The sequence below is a fragment of the Anabas testudineus genome, chromosome 2 (genome assembly GCF_900324465.2).
Source record: "Anabas testudineus chromosome 2, fAnaTes1.2, whole genome shotgun sequence".
Lineage (NCBI taxonomy): Eukaryota > Metazoa > Chordata > Actinopteri > Anabantiformes > Anabantidae > Anabas > Anabas testudineus.
Window position 1 is genome coordinate 11,988,065 of NC_046611.1, and position 20,309 is coordinate 12,008,373.

The 20,309-nt window shown below is 39.8% G+C and overlaps 1 protein-coding gene across 2 annotated transcripts in view; it reads left to right on the plus strand.

The window, feature by feature from the left end:
• Nucleotides 1-11,227, plus strand: part of LOC113164793 (cilia- and flagella-associated protein 47) — a 36,223-nt gene extending 24,996 nt beyond the window's left edge. For both annotated transcript variants that reach the window (XM_026364278.1, XM_026364277.1), the window contains 15 exons: nt 585-696; nt 1,025-1,078; nt 1,208-1,305; nt 2,678-2,853; nt 3,113-3,220; nt 3,348-3,459; nt 3,700-3,804; nt 4,332-4,488; nt 4,584-4,664; nt 4,961-5,108; nt 5,404-5,588; nt 6,022-6,196; nt 9,213-9,374; nt 9,751-9,919; nt 10,089-11,227. In XM_026364278.1, the coding sequence (XP_026220063.1) occupies nt 585-696; nt 1,025-1,078; nt 1,208-1,305; nt 2,678-2,853; nt 3,113-3,220; nt 3,348-3,459; nt 3,700-3,804; nt 4,332-4,488; nt 4,584-4,664; nt 4,961-5,108; nt 5,404-5,588; nt 6,022-6,196; nt 9,213-9,374; nt 9,751-9,919; nt 10,089-10,268 (2,022 nt within the window). In that variant the 3' untranslated portion in view covers nt 10,269-11,227. The remainder of the gene's footprint in view (nt 1-584; nt 697-1,024; nt 1,079-1,207; nt 1,306-2,677; nt 2,854-3,112; nt 3,221-3,347; nt 3,460-3,699; nt 3,805-4,331; nt 4,489-4,583; nt 4,665-4,960; nt 5,109-5,403; nt 5,589-6,021; nt 6,197-9,212; nt 9,375-9,750; nt 9,920-10,088) is intronic.
• The last annotated feature ends 9,082 nt before the right edge of the window (nt 11,228-20,309 follow it).

A 20,309-nucleotide genomic window follows, 5' to 3' on the forward strand; every position in this document is an offset into this window, starting at 1 on the left:
ACCAAGCTGTTCTTACTGTGTCATTTATGTTAATGTGCACAATAATGCCACTGCTGCAAAAGCCGTGAGACAATAAAGCAGAAAAGCTGAAACAAATTGAATTTACACAGAAAACAGGTGAGACTTTTTTGTAAACCTAAAACTTACATATCCCAAAATCTCTGATGCAGTGAGGGGCTCAACATACCAGCCTGTAGAAAAGTTTACAATATAATTCACTGCTACATTCTGACAGATCCTGACTTTATGCTGGGACAATTAATAATCATAAATACTTAATGAAGTTATCACTGTTGTGGGACCAGCAGAAATGCACAAAGAAGCTATCTCTATTTACTGAGTGACGGCTGCAGTTATTTAATAAACTCAAGAAATAATTCTATGCACAGCTGGAAGCAACAAACAAAACTTTAGGGGACTTAATGTTGTGGGAAAACCTAGATCACGCTTATGAGGAAGATGTACTACTAATAAAAAAGTAATTAGCAGATATTTGCTACCAACTTACTGCCAACTGGTGATCTGTAGACTGAAAATATTACAGAAATCAATGTTTTTAATATTCTACACGTTTGTGTACACAGGTCGTGAGTGATCTATCTGTTTTGAGTGGCAACCCCTCGTTGGAGATTAAACCTGCTAACAGTGCTCTGTACACACTGACTGTGACACCACGGAAACGAGGAAAACAGACAGGTGAATTAAAAAATAATAATAATTCTCCGCTGTGTGTTTGATGCTGTGGGTCTGTGTGCTTTGTTAGGATTTGACATCTAAGTCAAATATTGGTTTAATTAGCTTATTATATTCTATTAAACAGACACAGTGATGTGTGCCAAGTTTGTGTTGTGTGCTTTTAGGCTCTCTTGCATTTCTTTATTTATATGTACATCTTCATTATATTTGCATAGGCATATGTATTTATGATGGATTAATTAATTGTATCAACTGAATAAAGATAACAATACTATATTACTATTACTAAGAAACTATATAATGACTTGATTAAAGACTTTTCTTGTAGGCCATGTGTCATTTGTAGATACTGCTGAGATTGAGGAGCCAGACAAAAACACAGGTAGGCCTAGCATGTACCATGTACTGCACTTGTACCTTTTAGTCCTCAGAAAACTTCACAAAACAACTGACCTAATCACAAGTGTGTGTTTGTATTTTCACTATATTTGTACATTTATTTGTATTCCAGGATATGTACTCGGGCACTATGAGGTTTATTTCTCTCTAGAGATAATTTGTGAACCAGCAGCACCTGTCAAAGTCATAGATGTAGAGTGTGTAGCTCAGGTAAGTTCGTTTAGGATCACTTTATTGTTTTGAATGCAGTGGACCACTTTATTTATTAAGACTGCAGTTGGACGAGCCACAGCTCATATTTCACAAAATGCAACAAATAGGACACAAATGTTTTGACAGATGTTGCATGTGCTTGGCAAGCAGTGGAGGACAAAACGCTTTTTCCACTGCTAAACTTCTAATATATTTTTATTATTAAATAATTTTCAGTATAATATTATCAGCTACTATAGTTTACATTTAGGTTTAGTCAACCACATACAATGTTGTCTACATCCTGTCTTATTTTGTATTGAAGAGCCTAAGACCCATTTAAAAATGAAAGAGAGGATGTCTGATTATGTAGGCAACATGTCAGAGATTAAAAAGGATAAAATTTAGGATAGCAGTCTGAAAAGATGCAACGTTCGCAAATCCATTGCAGTATGAGTTGTTGGAAATATACTTTAACCCTAATAACATCACTTTGCATTAAAGGGACTACTGGTAAGAGCTATACAGATTTATTTAGAGCTCTTTGGTTACCTTTTGGTTAATTTGAGTTTTACTGAACTCTGGGACAATTTTTTTAAACTAGGAGGATGCATCACTGCAATTAGTGATCTCTATTTTATCCAGCCACTTTATTGTGATGCTTTTGTCTGGCCTTTTGTGCTACCTCTTCATTTGGTCCTCAAAAGTCAATTATTGTGATCTTAACTTCCTGTTTGGTAAAACAGACCTTAAGTACAAAAGCCTCACATAATTCAAATTAGGCCTGTACAACAGCCCTATTTCCTTTTGATGTTCAGTTTCACTAGGACGTTGCCAGAAAATGTGTTTATTATGTCATTTTGTAGCTTTTTTGGTAAGGTGTGCGACTCTCATACGGTTAGTGTCTATAATAGGTTCAATTTAAATGCCATTTAAATATATATTGAAAGAAAAATTTAGGGACCTCATTGTATACACACAAGCTTAGTACACAGGGCTACTAGCTAACAGGCTTCTTTGAAACCTAAAACCCGTTTTCTACATAATATGATGTGTAGTTTACTCTTTCTATTGTGTATAACATGCGTCAGCATGGATAACATGTTTAATACACTTACTTACTACTTACTACTACTTACTACACTAATTATAATTCAGTAATACTAATTATGCTAACTATACTACTAATAAAAAAAGAAAGTGAACACAGTAAATTCAGTTAAAGATTGATGTTAATACCTTTCTGAAACTCAAAACGTAGTAGTATTTCTGCTGCTGCCATCTGTTACACGAAAGCCTAATCTTCCCTTTACACTTAGATCAAAAGACTCTCAGAACTTCACAAGGAAAAGCAAAAACTGATGTCATCTTTGAAATGTTGCGTTCCTAGAGCTCAGTTGCTGTAGAGATTCCTGTCAGTAACCCAGAAGGAGAGCTGCTGATGCTCGGTGTGTACCTGGAAGGAGACAACCTGAGTGGGGCCAGTCAGATTTCAGTTCCCCCACGGGGGACTCTCACTTACAAAGCTACCTTCTCCCCTGGCAAAGTAGGGAAGAGCACAGGCAGGTAAGACTCAGAGTTCTGTAGCTGACCTGACCTCATTTGAGGAAGGAGGGGAGAAAAAAGTCTTTAAAGGGAATATATCTTTTCATGAAATGCAGTGTCTGACTGATAGAAGAAGTCATGTGCTCACCTTCCACCAACGTGTCCTCATTTCTGTTACAAAATACTATATTTCATTCGGCAGTTTGTGGCTCTGGTTTTAACACTACTCTGAATCTGTGCTACTCAGTATAAGCAGAGGTTTGGTGTGTGTTTTTGCCAGTGTGGTGTTCCAGTCAGATCTGGTGGGTGAAGTCTGGTATCAACTGGATCTCTATGCTCTTCCTCCTCCAGTCATCACACTACCACAGGCCTCCTGTCAGCTGGGCAAGTACGTGCACACCCTCTGTTTTAAACTCTTTAAAATTTCTAATATTATATGTTCCTCCTGTGTGTTATTTTATTGTATATCATTCTTTGTGTGTGTGTATGTGTGTGTGTGTGTGTGTGTGAGTCAGATGGACCAGACTGACCATTCCCCTGGTTAATCCAAAAGCTGACACCCTAGAGCTAATGGTAACCAACAGCAACCCCAGAAACTACACACTGGAAATGACCTCAGGAAGTGCTGTTAGTACGCACACACGCACACCCATATGTGTCCCATTCTTTGTTTTATCAGCACAATCTGATGTTACCTTACATCTGAGCTTGAAATTGAACTGATGATGTTTGTTGTAGATTAATTAACATTTGCTGTTCATTTCTTTAAAGGTCCTGACAATAGAATAATGAAGACAGTTGTGTTTAAGTATGATTTAACAGGATTTGTCACTTCTTCTTTTACCCGTCTGTGCATGTGTGATCCAGCTCACTGTGGAACCCCACTCTTCCACCCAACTCACTGTCCGGTTTAGTCCTTCATCCATTGGAGAAGGGAACCACACAGCAAAGATCACTTTCACCTGTCCTCAGGTATATATGCGCACACACAAAGAAAATAATCCACATATATCACCATCTGCTGATTTCACACATACAGAAACACATACAGTAGGTGCATGGATAGTTTTCTTCTTCTTTAAGCAGTTGCTCTCATTTTATTTACTGTCTCATCACTCACAATTATCTACTTAAATCTTGTGGCAATTAGATCACCTCATAAAGCTGATCATTGGTCCAGGCTGTGCATTTTATTTAATGTTCACTGGAACAGGGTGATGTAAACAGTTTAAATAGTAATTATTATATTATATTGTCAGTGTCAGCACAGTGTTTGTGCCATTGTTGGATACAGTACATTTTTAGAATATCACCTAAAATTGCATGAATCTACAAATATGATTCATGGTCAACTGTTGTTCTGTCTTTAAGTTTGGTCTCATGGCTACGCCTCATTTTTGTCTTACCCTCTGCACTCCCATCGTGCTTTCTCACATTGACTTTATTTCTCGCCCTCTAGCTGCTTGTGCAAATGTAAATCTGTCTCTGCCTTTCTCCAGTTGCAGGAATGGTGTGTGTTGTTGAGTGGGCGTGGCTTAAATCCAGAGATAGAGGAGCATCTAAGCATCTCATCCATGATTGGCTCCACCGCCTCTGCCACCATTCCCTTCACAAATCCCACTGAGCTCCCAGCCACGCTCAGTATCACACTCACAGGTCACAGGCACTTCTTGGCCTTCTTCAGCAGGCACTTATTGTTCTTGTCACATGCATGTGACACATATACTGTGTACTATTTCTTTATGTGTCAGATGAAGACCCAACTACTCCAGACTGCCATCCAACCTCTACAGACAAGAACGTCTTCTCTATCCCTCTAAACCACTTTGAAGGTGTGGTAACTAATACGACAACTTCTTACAACTTTGTGACAAAATGTCCAATAAAACATTTTACTAGGAAGCATAGACAGTATTTCAAAATATTCCTCAGCATTATGTGCTAAATGAAAAAATGACAATAGCAATCTGGAGAGCATGAGTATTTGTCTTTTAGTGAACCTGAAATCAATCCAACATTGCAATCATTTTTCCCAAACTTGGTTTCCACAATGTGCTTTTGTATTTTGTAATTTGGTATTGAGGCAGAAATCTTTTACCATGTGTGTCGTGTCCCGTCGTGGCTGCAGGTATACAGATCAGTGAGGGGGCCAGTTTTGACGTGCCCGTGGTGTTTGCACCTGAATCCATGGAGCTACAACAGGCCTGGCTCTGCATCACAATGAAGCCCCTCAGACATCCAGACAACAACAGTAACTTCAGTACAGATGTGTTGAGGTTTGTTTGCATGTAACCTATTGTCTGTATAAGAGGCTGTATCTAAGTCTATGCATGGCATCTAGACTTTCAGTTAAGCTTATCAAGGATTGGCTTTCGCTCAGATTTCATAACAGAGTTTAAGTATCCAAGAAGCCAAACTAACTCTCTAACTCACCAGTCTACAGTGAGGCAAACAAGTTACCAGTTATAAATTCCAAGGGTTCACATACTTTTTCCACTACTACTGTATTTCTATGGTTGTTCTCAATAAAGACATGAAAGAAAGTAAAAATGCACTACCGCAATAATACAGGTCAGAGGAGGAATTGTCAGACATCTGTTGGACTTACCCTCTCCGTGGGATTCCCATGGAAACGCGTGTTGAGAGCTTACCACCCGATGTGATCCAGTGTGAAGCAGGCTGGCAGCTGGAGAAGAAGGTGGATGTAATGCTCAGTGGATGCGTAGTGGGAAATAAAGACCGAAAAGGACAGGAAGGTGTGTGCCAGTTTGTGATGTTTTTAAAGTGGTCTTGCAATATTGGTAAACACCTGTGCACATTATTTAGTTAGAATTATTAAATACTGTATGTTGATGGTCACAAGATTTTACTTTGTTTTATTCTCGCAAATAAGTGAAAATTTGTGCATTATTTCCTTCATCATTCCAGATGCAGGAAGAGGAATACCTTTTTATTGTATGAACCAAGTAATCTCCAAAAGTTATATTAGTTAAATTGTTAGATTAAATTATTATAAAGTACTATCTATTATATAGATATATAGTATAAACATTGTTTAAACTATGATCTAGTAAGTAGTTTGATGACAGACATCAGACACGATACTGTAGTTTGATGATCAGATATTTTATGTGATGTTTGAAACAGTGTACATTTTCTTTTCCTTACACCTTCTCACATCCGGTACAGCTTCCCAGGTGTCAATTGAAGACTTCCTGTGTGAGGTGCATTTAAATGGCAAAGCAGAGCAGTTGGAGGTGGAGGTCTGCCTTTCTGCAACCATCGAGGCAGCAAGAAGGGACCCTGAGACTGGCATCCTAACACTCACCCTTAATCTACTCTATACTCCCCTCAAGCCATGCAGGTTACTGTACAAAACACACATGCTCAAAGAAAACATCAGACATAGAAAAATATGCAGGAAAATTATACAGACTCAGAAATGTATTTAAATAATGGAAGGAACAGATTTCATTCTTGCAGGGATTCTGTCTTTTGAGTTGAAGACTCAGATGCTTCCAACACCACCACACCACCGGTTGTGTTACCAAATTGAGAGCCACAAACCACACTGCATTAAAAGCCTACAAGCTAACACATACACTTGAACATTTGGAGACACAGAGGGAGGTACAAAAAAAACTAAACACACACAGACTCTCAGAGATGCACACAAACACCACAGTTAAAACACACACACACAAACACACACCAAAGTAAAAAAAAAAAACTCTTAGAAACAAATATGCACACCTCATGTATGAGGGGAAAAAAACAAATGGATGCTAATAAGACGGCAAAACAAGCACGTCTCATACACACACACAAATACATAAAATGCAAATACACAACACCAAGAAAGCATACAAACATTTGTTTGTTGCTCTCTCTCTGCTGTGTAAAGTACAGATAGCACACATGTACTGAGCATTGTGAGTAAACACTGCATTCATTAATCTCTTTTCTTTCCTCATACAGCCTCTTCTCCCTCTTCCTCACTCTTTCTCCCATTTTCTCTCTGCCTCCCTGGTGGGTGTGGCCTCTGCATTAATTTATTACTATAACAGTCTAATGTGCTGAGTCGCAATGTTTGTAGCTAAAGGTTACTGGGATCTTTCAGAGGTAAAGGGGAAGGCCAGCTCATTAGATTCCCCTGTTTTTGCAGTACTTGCGCCTGACACATTGGGTCAGATTAGGGCTGAAATGATTCCTTGAGAATGTCTAATTTACTTGGTTTCTAAAAATCCTTGATGGATATAATTTGGCACAGAGCTTCAATTAATCCATATATCTATATAAAGTATACACTGTTTTTCTCTGTTATAGCACAACATGCTATAAAGAGAGAAGAGGGAAGACTGCAGAATGTGTCTAAAGTCTTGAGATTTGAACAACATAAAAAAAATGAAAATAAATAAAATTAAGGGATTAAGTTGGGGATCATCAAGTTGAAAACAAATTCTATATCGTGCATCTATAATACAACTAGAGCTATCTACCACAATAACACCAAAGCTGCTTAAATACATGCACTGACACCCTAAACTTCTCCAGTTCTTACCTGGGCAAACTGTATGAGAGAATGTAAATGTCCAAGTTATTAAGTTCACAGATTACCTGGACTTTATCCCGCAAGCTCCTTAGTACAAAGTCCGCATAATGTCCAAGTGACCCCAGGTGTGAACACAGCAGGTAGTAGTCCGGAGTGTTCACAGCAGTGAGGGGGCGATCTGCTCAGCACATCAGAAAGTTTAGGAGTTAAAAGTCAGACTCTCTGTTGTTGGATCACACTACTGTGTTTCAGGAAACCTGAGTTTTATAGATCAAGTGTCGTTTTTAATCATGTGATTGGCTCTACTGATGTGCTGTAAACAAAACACAATTGATTTCAATGGTGTACTTTTTCTGTCATGTCGCTCCTCCTGCATGCTCTTCACAGCAACCACCCCCAACTCTGAATGGAAACAGAATATTTCCTGTTGTGTGATGCATGTGTGAACGCACAACTCCAAACAATGTCCAGACCTGATTCTGGAGATAGTCCAGAGTGCATATGTGAAAACAACTTCAGGATCTCAGCAGAAATTAACTAGACCAGATAGTGAACCCAATTAAAGTTAGCATCTAAATAAATAAAGATTTAACATTATTCTCATTCTCAAAAAAGGCCATTACAACACACAACACAAGTTGCAATTCACCTATTCTCTACAGCTCTCCAAACTATACATTGCATGTGACATCCTGCTGAGTGAAGAGTGCATTCATTTATCAGCTCCTGTCTTCATCTGTGAAGTCCATTAATGAGGCGTGCCCTGCTAAAATCAATACCTCAGAGAGCTAATGACTTCCCCACAAGGAAATGCCGGGGGGGGGGGGGTGCAGCTAATAGTCTCTTCCATTATGTGCATTATTTCTCTGTCCTGGATAGTGAGATGAGTACCATAAGCTGAAAGCAGGAATATTAAAGACCATGATTGTAAATAATATATTTCAAGATAAATAAGAATGATCAAGTTACCCTTTTCAAGATTCATTAAAATAAAGGAGTGATTTGAAGAGAACAGACGAGTGGATAGCGGATTCTAAATCACCGTGCCATGCAAGGCCTACTGTATACACGGTATTCTAGTTAAAGCCTGCAGCTCATTGTACTCATTAGTTCCTTATCTGTGAATAAAGGTAATCAGTAAATATGTTGGTGTACCCACTGCTTGAAGTATAAACCTACATCCACCTGGCCCCAACATGTAGAGTACTCCTGCTCTGATTTATGGTTTGTAGCCGTGTGGATCTGGAAATGGCACTTCAAAACACTTTGTTGGTGCACCGGTTTGGTCCATACAGTACTTGACTACAAACATGGACTGCTGTACAGATTCTCACATTTGCCAGTGGTTGATTCCTCCTGGCTTTGATAATCAAAGCTTCTCCTCTGGGACCATCAGGTTGTCACCTGTGGGTCATATACCCTTATGTCTAGTATAGAGATAAGTTTGATGAACGTCTGACTTTTCCTCTTGCTCCACCACGAGGTCAGAGTTTTCACAGTAATTCACTGTGATCTACTAGATGGTTTGAAACAAACATTAACAAATGTTGCATTTTCTAAACTAGAATATTTTGTGTGAGCAGTGATTTTTCAGCACAGTCATGAGTTTAACTCAAGGTCTGAATAACTGGATGGTTTATGATCCAGTGTTATTTCATACAGTTGATATTGTTCCCATCTGTACAGTAACAAACAAATATCTACAGGCCAGTAACTTGAGTTGCTTGTTGTAGTGGTCAATAAAAACTCACATTAAGACTATTCATCTTGTGAAGCAATAAAATGTGTTAATTTCTGTGTGTGTGTGTGTGTGTGTATGTGTGCCCAGGCACTCAGTGATCCTAGCAGTGCGGTGTTTGTCTGGCAGGACCTGGGAGTTTCCCATTGAGCTCATTGCTACAGACGCTCAGGTGGATGATGTCATCAACATTGAAGCTGCTGAGTTGGGGAAGACTTCAGCTGTGGGTTTCCGTCTGACCAGCACCAATAGGTGATGTTTAAGTTAATTTTTTTATTCTATCCAGGTTTCCCAAGTAATTTAATACACATTCTAACTTACTGCATCTCTAACACGAAGTGTGAAGGAAGATGTGTGAGATGAAGAAGTTTGTAAATGATCTTTGAAGTGCAGTTTTTGTCCACAACTGTTTCTGTTGACTTTTATAACTATGTATGTGACTAAGTATGGTGCAGTATTTAAAACAGTACTTGAACATATGCTACAACTTAACAACTACATATCTTTATAACCTACAGTATTTGTGTTTCCAACACATCTGCAGAAACATCATTGGGTAAATGAGTAGCAGCATTGGAAATGTACACAGGTTCAGCTCTGAAGTAGTAATTTGAAGTTTTGGTTCCAGGACACCAGAGCCGTTCACAGCTGCTTTTGTGTCAGGCAGCAGCAGTGAGTTCACAATGACCCCAGCCTCTGGAACTTTACCTCCTCTTGGCTCCAGTGGAGCCCTCATCACTGTGTTCTTCACACCCACCATGCACAACAAGAGGCACAGAGCAAGACTCACCATCCAGGTACTTCAACTGTCTGAGAACATCGTTAATCTTTGTACCTGTTGTCTGCTGGTCTGTCTGTTTTTCTGTCTCTTTTTCACTTTTACTACTGTATCACTCATACTAAAATAAAAGTACAATTACTTTCAAATAAAATGCAGTTACTGACAGCTGACCCCTTTTATTACAGGCAGCCGACGTGCAGTGGACCTACGAGGTGAGAGGGAAAACCCCTCTCGACTCCCCACCCCCTGTGGAAGGTAATTCTTGTGTGGTCCATCCAGCCAGTCAACAGCGGCGAAACTTTGTGCTTCACAACCTCCGTGTTCCTTCACTGGCAAACTCGTCCCCCCTCAAAGTCCAAAGATAAAAACATCCTCGCTGTCATTTAGCAAAGGGTCCCTGTTCTTTTTCTCATATTCTTTTTGACTTTTTATATATTTAATTTACATCCACTGTAGCTTCTTAATCTAGTAACATTAATTACAGTCCCCTCTTCAGTTAAAGACACACTGTTCCCTCATATTTGGATAAAGAACTCATCGTAGCCTTAATTTGTCCTTTTTTTTCCATAAAGTGACACAATAGATAGTTAGTGCTATAGTTAGTACACCCTTGATTTTTGCATTTAGTACCTGCTGGTAAGTGTCGAACATATGTTTAAATTTGTGTCCATTCATTTTTGCGTTTAATGTAAAATCCATTTTCATGGCTGCATCTATATCTGTTGTGATGAACCAATATGTGGACGTAATGTAATTACCATGAACATCAATGTTGGCCCACAGCTCCACTTTTGAAAATCTCTTTGTAGCTCATCTGCTTCATATATTCGTCCTTCTTTATCATTCGTATAAATTAAATTAGTTCACAGTCATTTACAATGGCACTTCCTGAGTACACTTCATCGGGGAAATAAAAGCTAGTAAGAGCGATCAAATTGAGCAAAATGACACCAACCTAGTTTTATTTCTTCCTTCCCTTGTGATAGTAGAAATAGTCTGTACATTAGAATCACCTCAAGCTGCTGCTCCATGGACATTCTCAGTACAGATTATATTACACTAACCAGGACAACCTTGAGATAAATACCCACCTTTCTGAAAAAGTATGTTCCATTTAATAAAAAAACACATCAGCCTTAAGAAGTTGTCCAGTGCACACACAGCTACATGGCTCTGCTGTTGTATCTGGAGCTGCATCTCATTAGAGACTGGAATGGGTTTTCTCATGTTTAAATACTCAATTACATACTGACAGTATAGTACGCATTAGTCACTCCCCTTGAACTGTTTTATTCAATCAATCAATAAATCAATCAATAAAAACGTTATTGTCTCTGGGGGGCAATTATTTTTGTAGTAGCACAGTAGCACATGACACAGGAAAAACAGACGAAGTACATAACAAAGGGGGGTGGGAGGAGGGGCACTTTCATCACCGTACTCTCTCTGAGTTCTACTGATAGCTGAGGGTAGAAAAGAGTGTTCGTTATTGTTTCCAACATTGAATCAAACTATATCTAATGAGGCTTTTTTGACACTGGTTCAGCTAATTAATGTAAAACATCACTTGATTAGTTAAATTATTATGATGTGTGTGTGTGTTTGTGTGTGTTTGTGTGAGTCAAGAGGTTTGAGTTGATTGTGGTTGACTGCAAAGGCACATGGGAGATTCTGAAGTCAGTTGGAAAACGGTCTGTGGTCTGGTGAGTAGTAGTTTGTTTTGGCCACCAGGCTAAACACCATGTGACCCTGCAAATCATCATAAACACAGTATCCCCAGAAGCATGATGACTGGAGCATCATGCCCTGGAGAGGCTTCTCTGCAGCATGCTTGTGAGGATTGAGGGTAAAGTGAAATGCAGTAAAAGATACCGAAAACCTGATGCAATCAGAAAGAAACCTGCCATTTGGGAGAAGATTTGTTTTCTAGCAAGACAGTCTAGTGTAATTTATGGCTCATGTGATTGCATCTTATTCCGAAACCTACTTTTTGACTTTGAGGTTTGACTGCGTTTGGTGCTGAAGTTTGTTTCAACCTGGCAGATTTTGCAATTTACTTACCTTCATGATTGCCCAAAATTTGGCATACAAGGCTGGATGTTCAGTTTGTGGACATATTTTATTCCCAGTAAAGTTAACAAACCCCTGCGGCACCATCTCAGTAGAGCAAAACATTCAACAGCAACAAGTTCAGCAGTGTCAGCGGTGCTAGAGGGCAGAAATTTATTTAGAATATTAACACTAGAGTTACCAGCAGTGTGTCTCCAGAGCAGAGCTGCACGGGGACAAAGACCTAAAGGGGGAATGGGATATAAAGTCAGACAGGAACAGGTCCTTGTCCTTCTAAAGCCAAGCACTACATAACTAATAAGGTGCTGTGCTGAGATATTACTATAAAAAATACAGTTTAAAAACTATTAAGGTATTATGATTTTGTCTCTGTTTATCTATGGCATGACTTGCACAGGTCACTGCTTGACATATTCTGCATCACTGGTGACCTTAATTATTTCTGGTCAGGCTGACTAAGCAATAATGGATAACCTGAACCAAGTCACTACCTAGGTACTGTTAGCTAGCAGAGCTTTTGATGAATGATTTGATTGGGTGAAAACAATCATACCTCCTACAGGATGTTAAAGATCTGTATCTCTCGGTGCATGTTGCCTGTTAAAGGGTAAAGCAATGATTTTAATAAGGCTATAAAAACAAATTTTTAGAAAGTTATGGAACATAGTTTGTTAAAAATGTGGATATTTCACACACTTTAGATTGTGTGTGTGTGTGTGTGTGTGTGCTACCTGTCTAAGCGTCCTCATGAAACTGTCCTATGACTCACCTTGTGCCTGTGAAATTATTCACGAGGCAGTTACGCTCAGATATGCGTCCATTAAGCACCATCTGCAGCCTGCTAGGGCAAGAATAGAGAGAGTGGGAGAAGAGAAAATGGGAGGAGAGAGGAAATATATAGGCAGGAGGCAAGAGATAGAAGATGGGGGAGAGAGAGGAACCAAGGAAGGATACGGTTATGGTTATAGTAATAGATGGTGAGTGAGAAAAGATGAGAGCAGCAGATAAAATGAACAGTAAAACGTGGCTGTTGGGTCAAGGATGAAGGAAAGGCACTCTGCATGTGTTTTGCATTTCATCTATGAGAAAGAGGGTGTGTGTAGTTGTATGTGTATGTGTCTGTCCATAAAGATGCCTCTAGTCTTGTTAAACGACATTGTTGATTTGTCCATTGACTACCTGCAGAAATGAGCTCCCGCCGTGGTGGGTTAGTTGCCCTAGCAACAGATGAGCCAAGCCAATATTAATTAGTGGAGGGCCTGTTGCCTGCAGAGATCACACCAAAGTCTCATATTAATGTTATCATGGTGACAAGTGCTGACACGCCAGTCTTAGTTGAACAAAGCCGAGTCACAGAACTCTTTAAGAACTGTAGTCTAATCCTAAATGTAATTTTAGGGAGGGAGCCCGGACCCAACCCATGAACTGTACAACACACCAAAACTGTAAAGTTCTGACAGAGAACAGTGCCTTTGAGTCGGTTACAGCACACCCACCACTGTGGGGAGGAACGAACACAACGAGAGCTGGACTCGGACACGAGTGGCACTGTTGTACAGAATGTAAATCCCCTTGAGGCACATTTGTAATTTGTGATTTTGTGCTGTATAAACAAACTTGATTAGATTTGATTAGGCCAGGCACAGTAGACTAACAGCATGTACTATGAACGTGGAACAGGTTTGATTAAAGACTTTGAGTTAAAAAATAAAGACGGCCTTAGAAAACCTTTTAGATTTCAAACAGTATTCATGTTCACTTTGACAGGAAAGCCATATGGTGCGGCATTAACTAATCTTCATTTCCCAGACATTCCTAAATGGATTATCTACTTGGCTGCTTAATACTATTTCATTTTCATTCTGTCACAGAGAGTCCTATCCCCATACATCACTCACAGTGGGATTCAATTAGCATGGTAGTAATTAAGCAGGGTCTGTTTCTCCCTGAAACACACACAAAATTATTTGACAGCCTGCCAACAGAAGAGAGGTGTGTGTGTTTGTAAGGCTATCATCATGAGGACAGCATGAATTTTTAACCATTGGACTGCGGACAGAGGCCAGGGGGCTAGAGAATGCATTATGTCAAGAAACACACAAAAGTGTTTGTGTGTGTGAGAGAGAGAGTCACAAGTCTCTCTCTTATCGTAATTATATCAATAAATACAGTATGCGCTCACACACAGCTGTAAAGTTTACTGTAATGTCTAACAACAATACTACACATTCATGTATGACCACTTTGCTTTACTACCACTGGATTTCTGTAACTCCAGCTTATCAAATATGCAAAAATGCATCTGTTAGCATTTGACTTTTAGATATTTTCATTATATTATGCAAAAGGAAACTTGATCACTGGAATGAAGAACAACGCTGACAGTAGTACAGACTTTATGTACAAGTACAAAGGATATAGTAGTTTATTTTATGCGTAGGATTATAGTTTCAACTGAAATGCTCTCACTCAAACATATAGACAGGAAGATATTTGTAAAGAAGAAGCACTTCTTCAATTAAATGCTGTCAGTGTGATCATATAATGTTTTAGCATGTTGAGTGGAAGAATATGAGAGACATCACGATTCCACTGAACCCCACATGGTATTCCCATCATTGGGGACACCATGGAAAATGGGATCTTGCCATCACCCTCCTCTCCCTCGTCCAACATTCCCACTTCCCCCAACCATCTGTTTCCAGCAGCCAGGTGAAGAGGCAGCTAGAGAAGCTGAACCAAAATAAGGCTGCAGAGCCTGATGAAGTCAGCCCCAAAGTCCTGAAGGCCTGTGCTGATCAGCTGTGTGGGATCCTACAGCTCCTCTTCAACCTCTGCCTGAGACAGGGGCGTGTGTCGAAGCTTTGGAAGACGTCGTGTTTCGTGCCACTGCTGAAATGTTCATCTCCAGCAGCTCTAAATGATTACAGACCAGTCGCCCTCACCTCACATCGTTAAAGTTCTGGAGAGACTGGTACTGACCCATTTGAGGCTTCAAGTTGAAACATCTTTAGAGTAGATGATGCCATCCTCGACCTGCTTCAGAGAACTCTCTCACACCTGGTCAGAGCAGGCAGCTGTGAGGATCATGTTTTTGACTTCTCCAGTGCTTTTAATACAATCCAGCCTGATCTGCTGAGAGAGAAGCTCCTGAAGATACAGGTTGACTCCTCCACATCCTCCTGTGAGGATGTAAGTCTGAGCAAGTGATCAGCATCACAGGAGCACCACAGGGAACTGTCCTCTCACCTTTTCACTTCACCCTGCACACCTCCGACTTTCAGTACAACACTGAATCCTGTCATCTGGAGTACAGAGGCCTGGAGGACTGTTTTGTAATGTGATTTGGAAACAATCACCTGACCTTGAATGTGATGAAGACCAAGGAGATGGTTGTGGACTTAAGGAGTAACACAGAGAGTTTAAACACTGGTTCCATTTTGGACAACAGACTGGACTGGAAACGCAACACAGAGGCTGTTTACAGAACAGGGACAGAGCAGACTCTACTTCTTGAGGTTCTTTAATGTGTACAACTAGATGCTGCAATTCTTTCACCAGTCTGTTGTAACCAGTGCAGTTTTCTTTCCTGCTGTCTGCTGCGTCGGCAGCATCAGATCCAGGGACAACAACAAACTAAACAAGCTGATCAGGAAGGCCGACTCTGTGCTGGGGACTTCACTGAAACCCTTGGAGCAGGTTGTTGAGAGGAGGATGCTGAACAAACTGTTGAACATCATGGAGAGCAGCTCACGTCCTCTCCACAGCCTGCTGGTCAAACAGCGGAGCAGCTTTAGTCAGAGACTTCTCCAACTCGGCTGTGACAAGGAAAGGTACAGGAAGTCATTCCTGCCAACAACCTGGACAATGCAGCAGTGTTCAACTTCACAGAATTCTTAATAGTTGCCCGTTTTGTTCTGTAGATTTAACTGTGTTCAATTTATTTTCTTTCTAGTTCTGCAAGATGTGTATTTTTTTCCTGGGTTATTCCTATTATCTTCCTCGTGTGTATGTATATTTCTCTGTGTATGGCTGCTGCAACACTAGAATTTCCCTTCAGGGATTAATAAAGTATCTATCTAAGAAAAGCAGCATGCTGTTTTTATGTGGCACAAAGCATCACAGTATTAATAATCAGGGATATTGCAGTAATAATACAAATCTACCTTCAAGACAAGTTGGGACTTGTTGATTCATTTGAAACTCTATTTATGTGCAAAATGTCTAAGAAACGATTAACAGCGTACACACACTCAAAAGTTAGGACCGACCACAGATCATGTTTCCACTGACATGAGCTCAGGCTCAGAGAGCTTGGTGGCGTTTCTGCACAGATTTGATGTTTGTCCTCCGCCCCGTTTAATAGAGTTTCACGTTGCATTTCTGGATGCAGCAGCAGCCTGTGTTAAGTGACGGCTGTTTTCCAAACACCACATGGTAACAGGATGATTTCTCATGCAAGTTGCTCAAAGGCTACAGAGCATTCAGTATCAATAGCATTCCCCCAGTGTCCCTGAATCTTTTCACAGTAGAAAGAAATATTCTTTTTGGACTGTCTGATAATTATCTCACAATGTATGTATGTATAATGAATAATATTTTTACCAGAGTAGTAAATTGCTGTGAACTTGAATCTACACAGAGTGATACAAAGCTCATCCCGTTACCACAGAGATGAATGGTCCAGTACTCCAAACAGCCTCAGTCCCTCACCTGCTAATTTGGGTAGCATCAGTCTCGTCTCCCTGTGAAACAACTGCATAGGTCTTTGAAGTAAAATCTAATTATTGCTGCGGCACTTCTCTGTGAGTGCCACATGTGTGTCTGCATTTATGCCTCTGAGCATGCGTGTGTGTGTGTGTATGTGTGTGTGTGTGAGCGTATACTTTTCAGAAGTCCCTCTGGTGAACATGACAGTGCAGACAAGGAGAAAGAACAAGCTGCTCAGCTCTGCTTTCATCTTCTCTCTTTTTTTTTTTTTTACTGCCTGAAAACTCAGCTTTGACACAAAAAATCTGTGTGTGTGTGTGTGTGTGTGTGTGTGTGTGTGTGTGTGTGTGTGTGTGTGTGTGTGTGTGTGTGTGTGTTGGAGAGACATTGTTACATATTTCATACTACTGATGATCATAAGAGTGACTCTGTACATCAGAGCGTCTGACAGAGCAACACTTGTGTGTGACGGGCAGCAGACACGTTTGTCCGTGCAACACATCTGGAAGCAGCTTAAATAACTCCACATGTTAATGAATGACATGCCAGCGTGCACACTTTTATTTAAATGTGCTATCGCGCCTTTTAAATCTATTATCCTGACTGATCGTGTGCAGAATGATGAGTGTGTGTTGGGTTCACTTCACTCATGAAGCAATCCTCAGAGAGCGTTCAGCACCTGTATCTGCCACCGATGGAGACAGATAGAGAGCTGGAAATGTTCGGCAGCAGGATATGAAATATGCTAATGCACCGACATAATAAAGGCCCATTATCTTGCACACGGTACAAAGAAAATGAAATCTTTGCCAAGGATTGTGTTTTTCCAACCATGTTTGGAGACAAAATTGAAATATGAAAATCTGAAATTTGTACTTACATGAGTGGGCTCCAAGCTGAGTTAAGACATCAATCATGAGGATTTTTTTTTTTTCAAACACAATAGATTCCTTTTAACGCCTTTTGTGTCTTTACACTGACAACACTTCCAAGTTGTATATTTTCTGCAATAAAAACACAAAGCGGGAATATAGAATAAAGAAGTAGCTGTACTTCAAACAGAATTGGAAATTTCTGTGTGAATGTAGAGACTGATTAAACAGATTCCACGACACTAACGGCCATCAAGAAAATACCCACTTTTGTTACCAGAAGTGGTCATTGGTGTTTTTCCACGGCCTTAACTTGGCTCTACTCTGCTGACTTTTGGTACCAGGTACTTGATTTTCTGTGAGGCTGGTGGTCAGAGAAATGCCATGGTATTAGTCACATCTTAACTCTCTATGATTGTGTTAGTAGTCCAGTGATTGACTTAGTATTTTAATATTAAAACCACATTTATCACACTTTAAATAACATAACTCATTTATACAGAAAGACATTTCTAGATGACGGATGTCTTTCATACTCACTAGTGTTATAGACACAGTACAGTTATGCACGTGTTGCAGCAGTTTAATGAACATGTCTGTTTCAACAGATGCTAAGAAGAAGTCTTTTCCTGACTATTAGCAAGCTGAACTGTTCACCATGTTTAGCTTGATCTGTGAGCTGCTGTATTTGAGGCCACAGCAGAACATCCCATATTAAGTGTGTGTTCATTCCTGCTGCAGCTGATTACAAACAAATACCATTACATCAGTATTTATTACTTGCAGCCATTGTTCATTTGAACAATGAACATTGTGTGGAACCGATTTGTTGTTGTGCACTTTATGTGATATATGTACACATCACTGGGATCAAACTGAATGAATGAAACTCTAATGAATACAGACTCGCACTGCGCATTCTTCCATCACTTGAACCGAGTAACAAATGAAAAGAGGAGTTAAAGCTATTCATTTGTCTAAGGACCCTCAGAGAGCCATTTCTCTTTCAAGGAATCGCTGGATTCATTATGGATGCTCACCATGAGCGACACATAAAACCACTGTAGTGCTCCCTCCCAAGAATTATCTAATTAAAAATGACACTAGATGGGATTATAATAAACAAAAATAACTAAAAGCTGTCTTTCTGATTTTAAAATGTTGTATTTTAGTAAAACTAAAGAAAAAGTTTCAAAGAAGTATTTTGGTTTTATAAGGTTTTGAGGTTCCATCTCAAGGCCTTGTCTATTTTCTTTAATATTCTGTGGGAGTAGTTTGTTCGAAATCGAAATATTGTCAATGAAAGAGTTCAGTTTGAGATCCCCGAGAGGGGACATCACTGAGGGGGAACTTAGTTCAAGTACAGTTGCTCTAAGCTAAAGGTATGAATTTCAGTTTTGATACAACATATATCTAGGAACCTTACACTCATGGTGTCTCAGGTGTTGAACACAGTTCCTTATTCTGTGTTTATTGCTCTAATCTAAAAGGATTCTGAGGATAACGCTCCTGTTGTTTCCTAACTCTAACCCTACAGTGAACTATGCACAAAGAAGGAAGTGATGACATGTAAAGGTGTGTACAATGGCTTCGTTGTGTTGACTTTAATTAGAAATTATTACGCTGTTGGATTATTTACCAGCTTTCGTCAGTTCACAAAATGTCCCTTCTACTGAGGAGCATGGGGCTCGAACACCAAACAGTGGAGAAACATATTTCACAGGTTCACTGTGTGGTGTATCAGAGCCAGCAAGTCTTTATCAAGAAGCCTGTCCACTGTGTGTGTGTAGGAGTATTGGTACACAGCCATATCTCTGCACTTTTATCTAATTTGACTTGTTTCTAATCAGGAAATCTACATGAAGTTGGATCAAGTGAGACATGAGAACAAATTCAGTTTATATAAGATGATACCAAAACAATGAATTCATCCAACCAACAATGACACATGAACACAGAAACTCGGCAACACTAATTAAAACTGTCACAAACATGACTGGAAATACACGGCCCGTCCAAAAAATGTGTCACAGGCATATTTCAAGATGACAATACCAGGATTCATCAGGCTCAAGTTGTGAAAGAGTGGTTCAGGGGGCAGGACACATCATTTTCACACATCAAGGTCCAGACCTTGACCACACTGAGAATCTTTGGGATGTGCTGGAGAAAACTTTGAGCCGCGGTCCGACTCTCCCATCATCAATATGTGATCCTGGCTAAAAATTAATGCAACTCTGCACGGGAATAAATGTAGTGACGTTATAGAAGGTTATTGAAACGATGCCACGGTGATTGCATGCTGCAATCAACGCGGACGGGAAGCACATGATCTAATAAAGCTGTAAATCTGTTGATGTAAAAGAAACAGATCAGTCCTTGAACAGGCTACAAGAAATAACTTTTTTAGCAGGCTGCAGCCCGTTTGGTGTACGTTTTAGAAACTTGTTAGATTTTTACATGATGATGTTTCTGATATAACACAACTGCAATGGGCATAGTTGATTTCCATGTATAGACAAATACGTTATTTGCCTTCAGAGTAGCCCAGAATTCATTTGGATACTAGTGCTAATATTCAAATCTCTTGTTTATCCAGCCACTCTTTTTAATTCATGCTGTTGTTGTCCTGAGTAAGGAGGAACACAGGATTTATTACTGAGAATTACAAAAACTGGGAAACTAAGGGGGGTGTCAACCGACAGGCAGGGAAACACGAGGACAAAGTAACAACCAATAAACCAAAGTACAAAC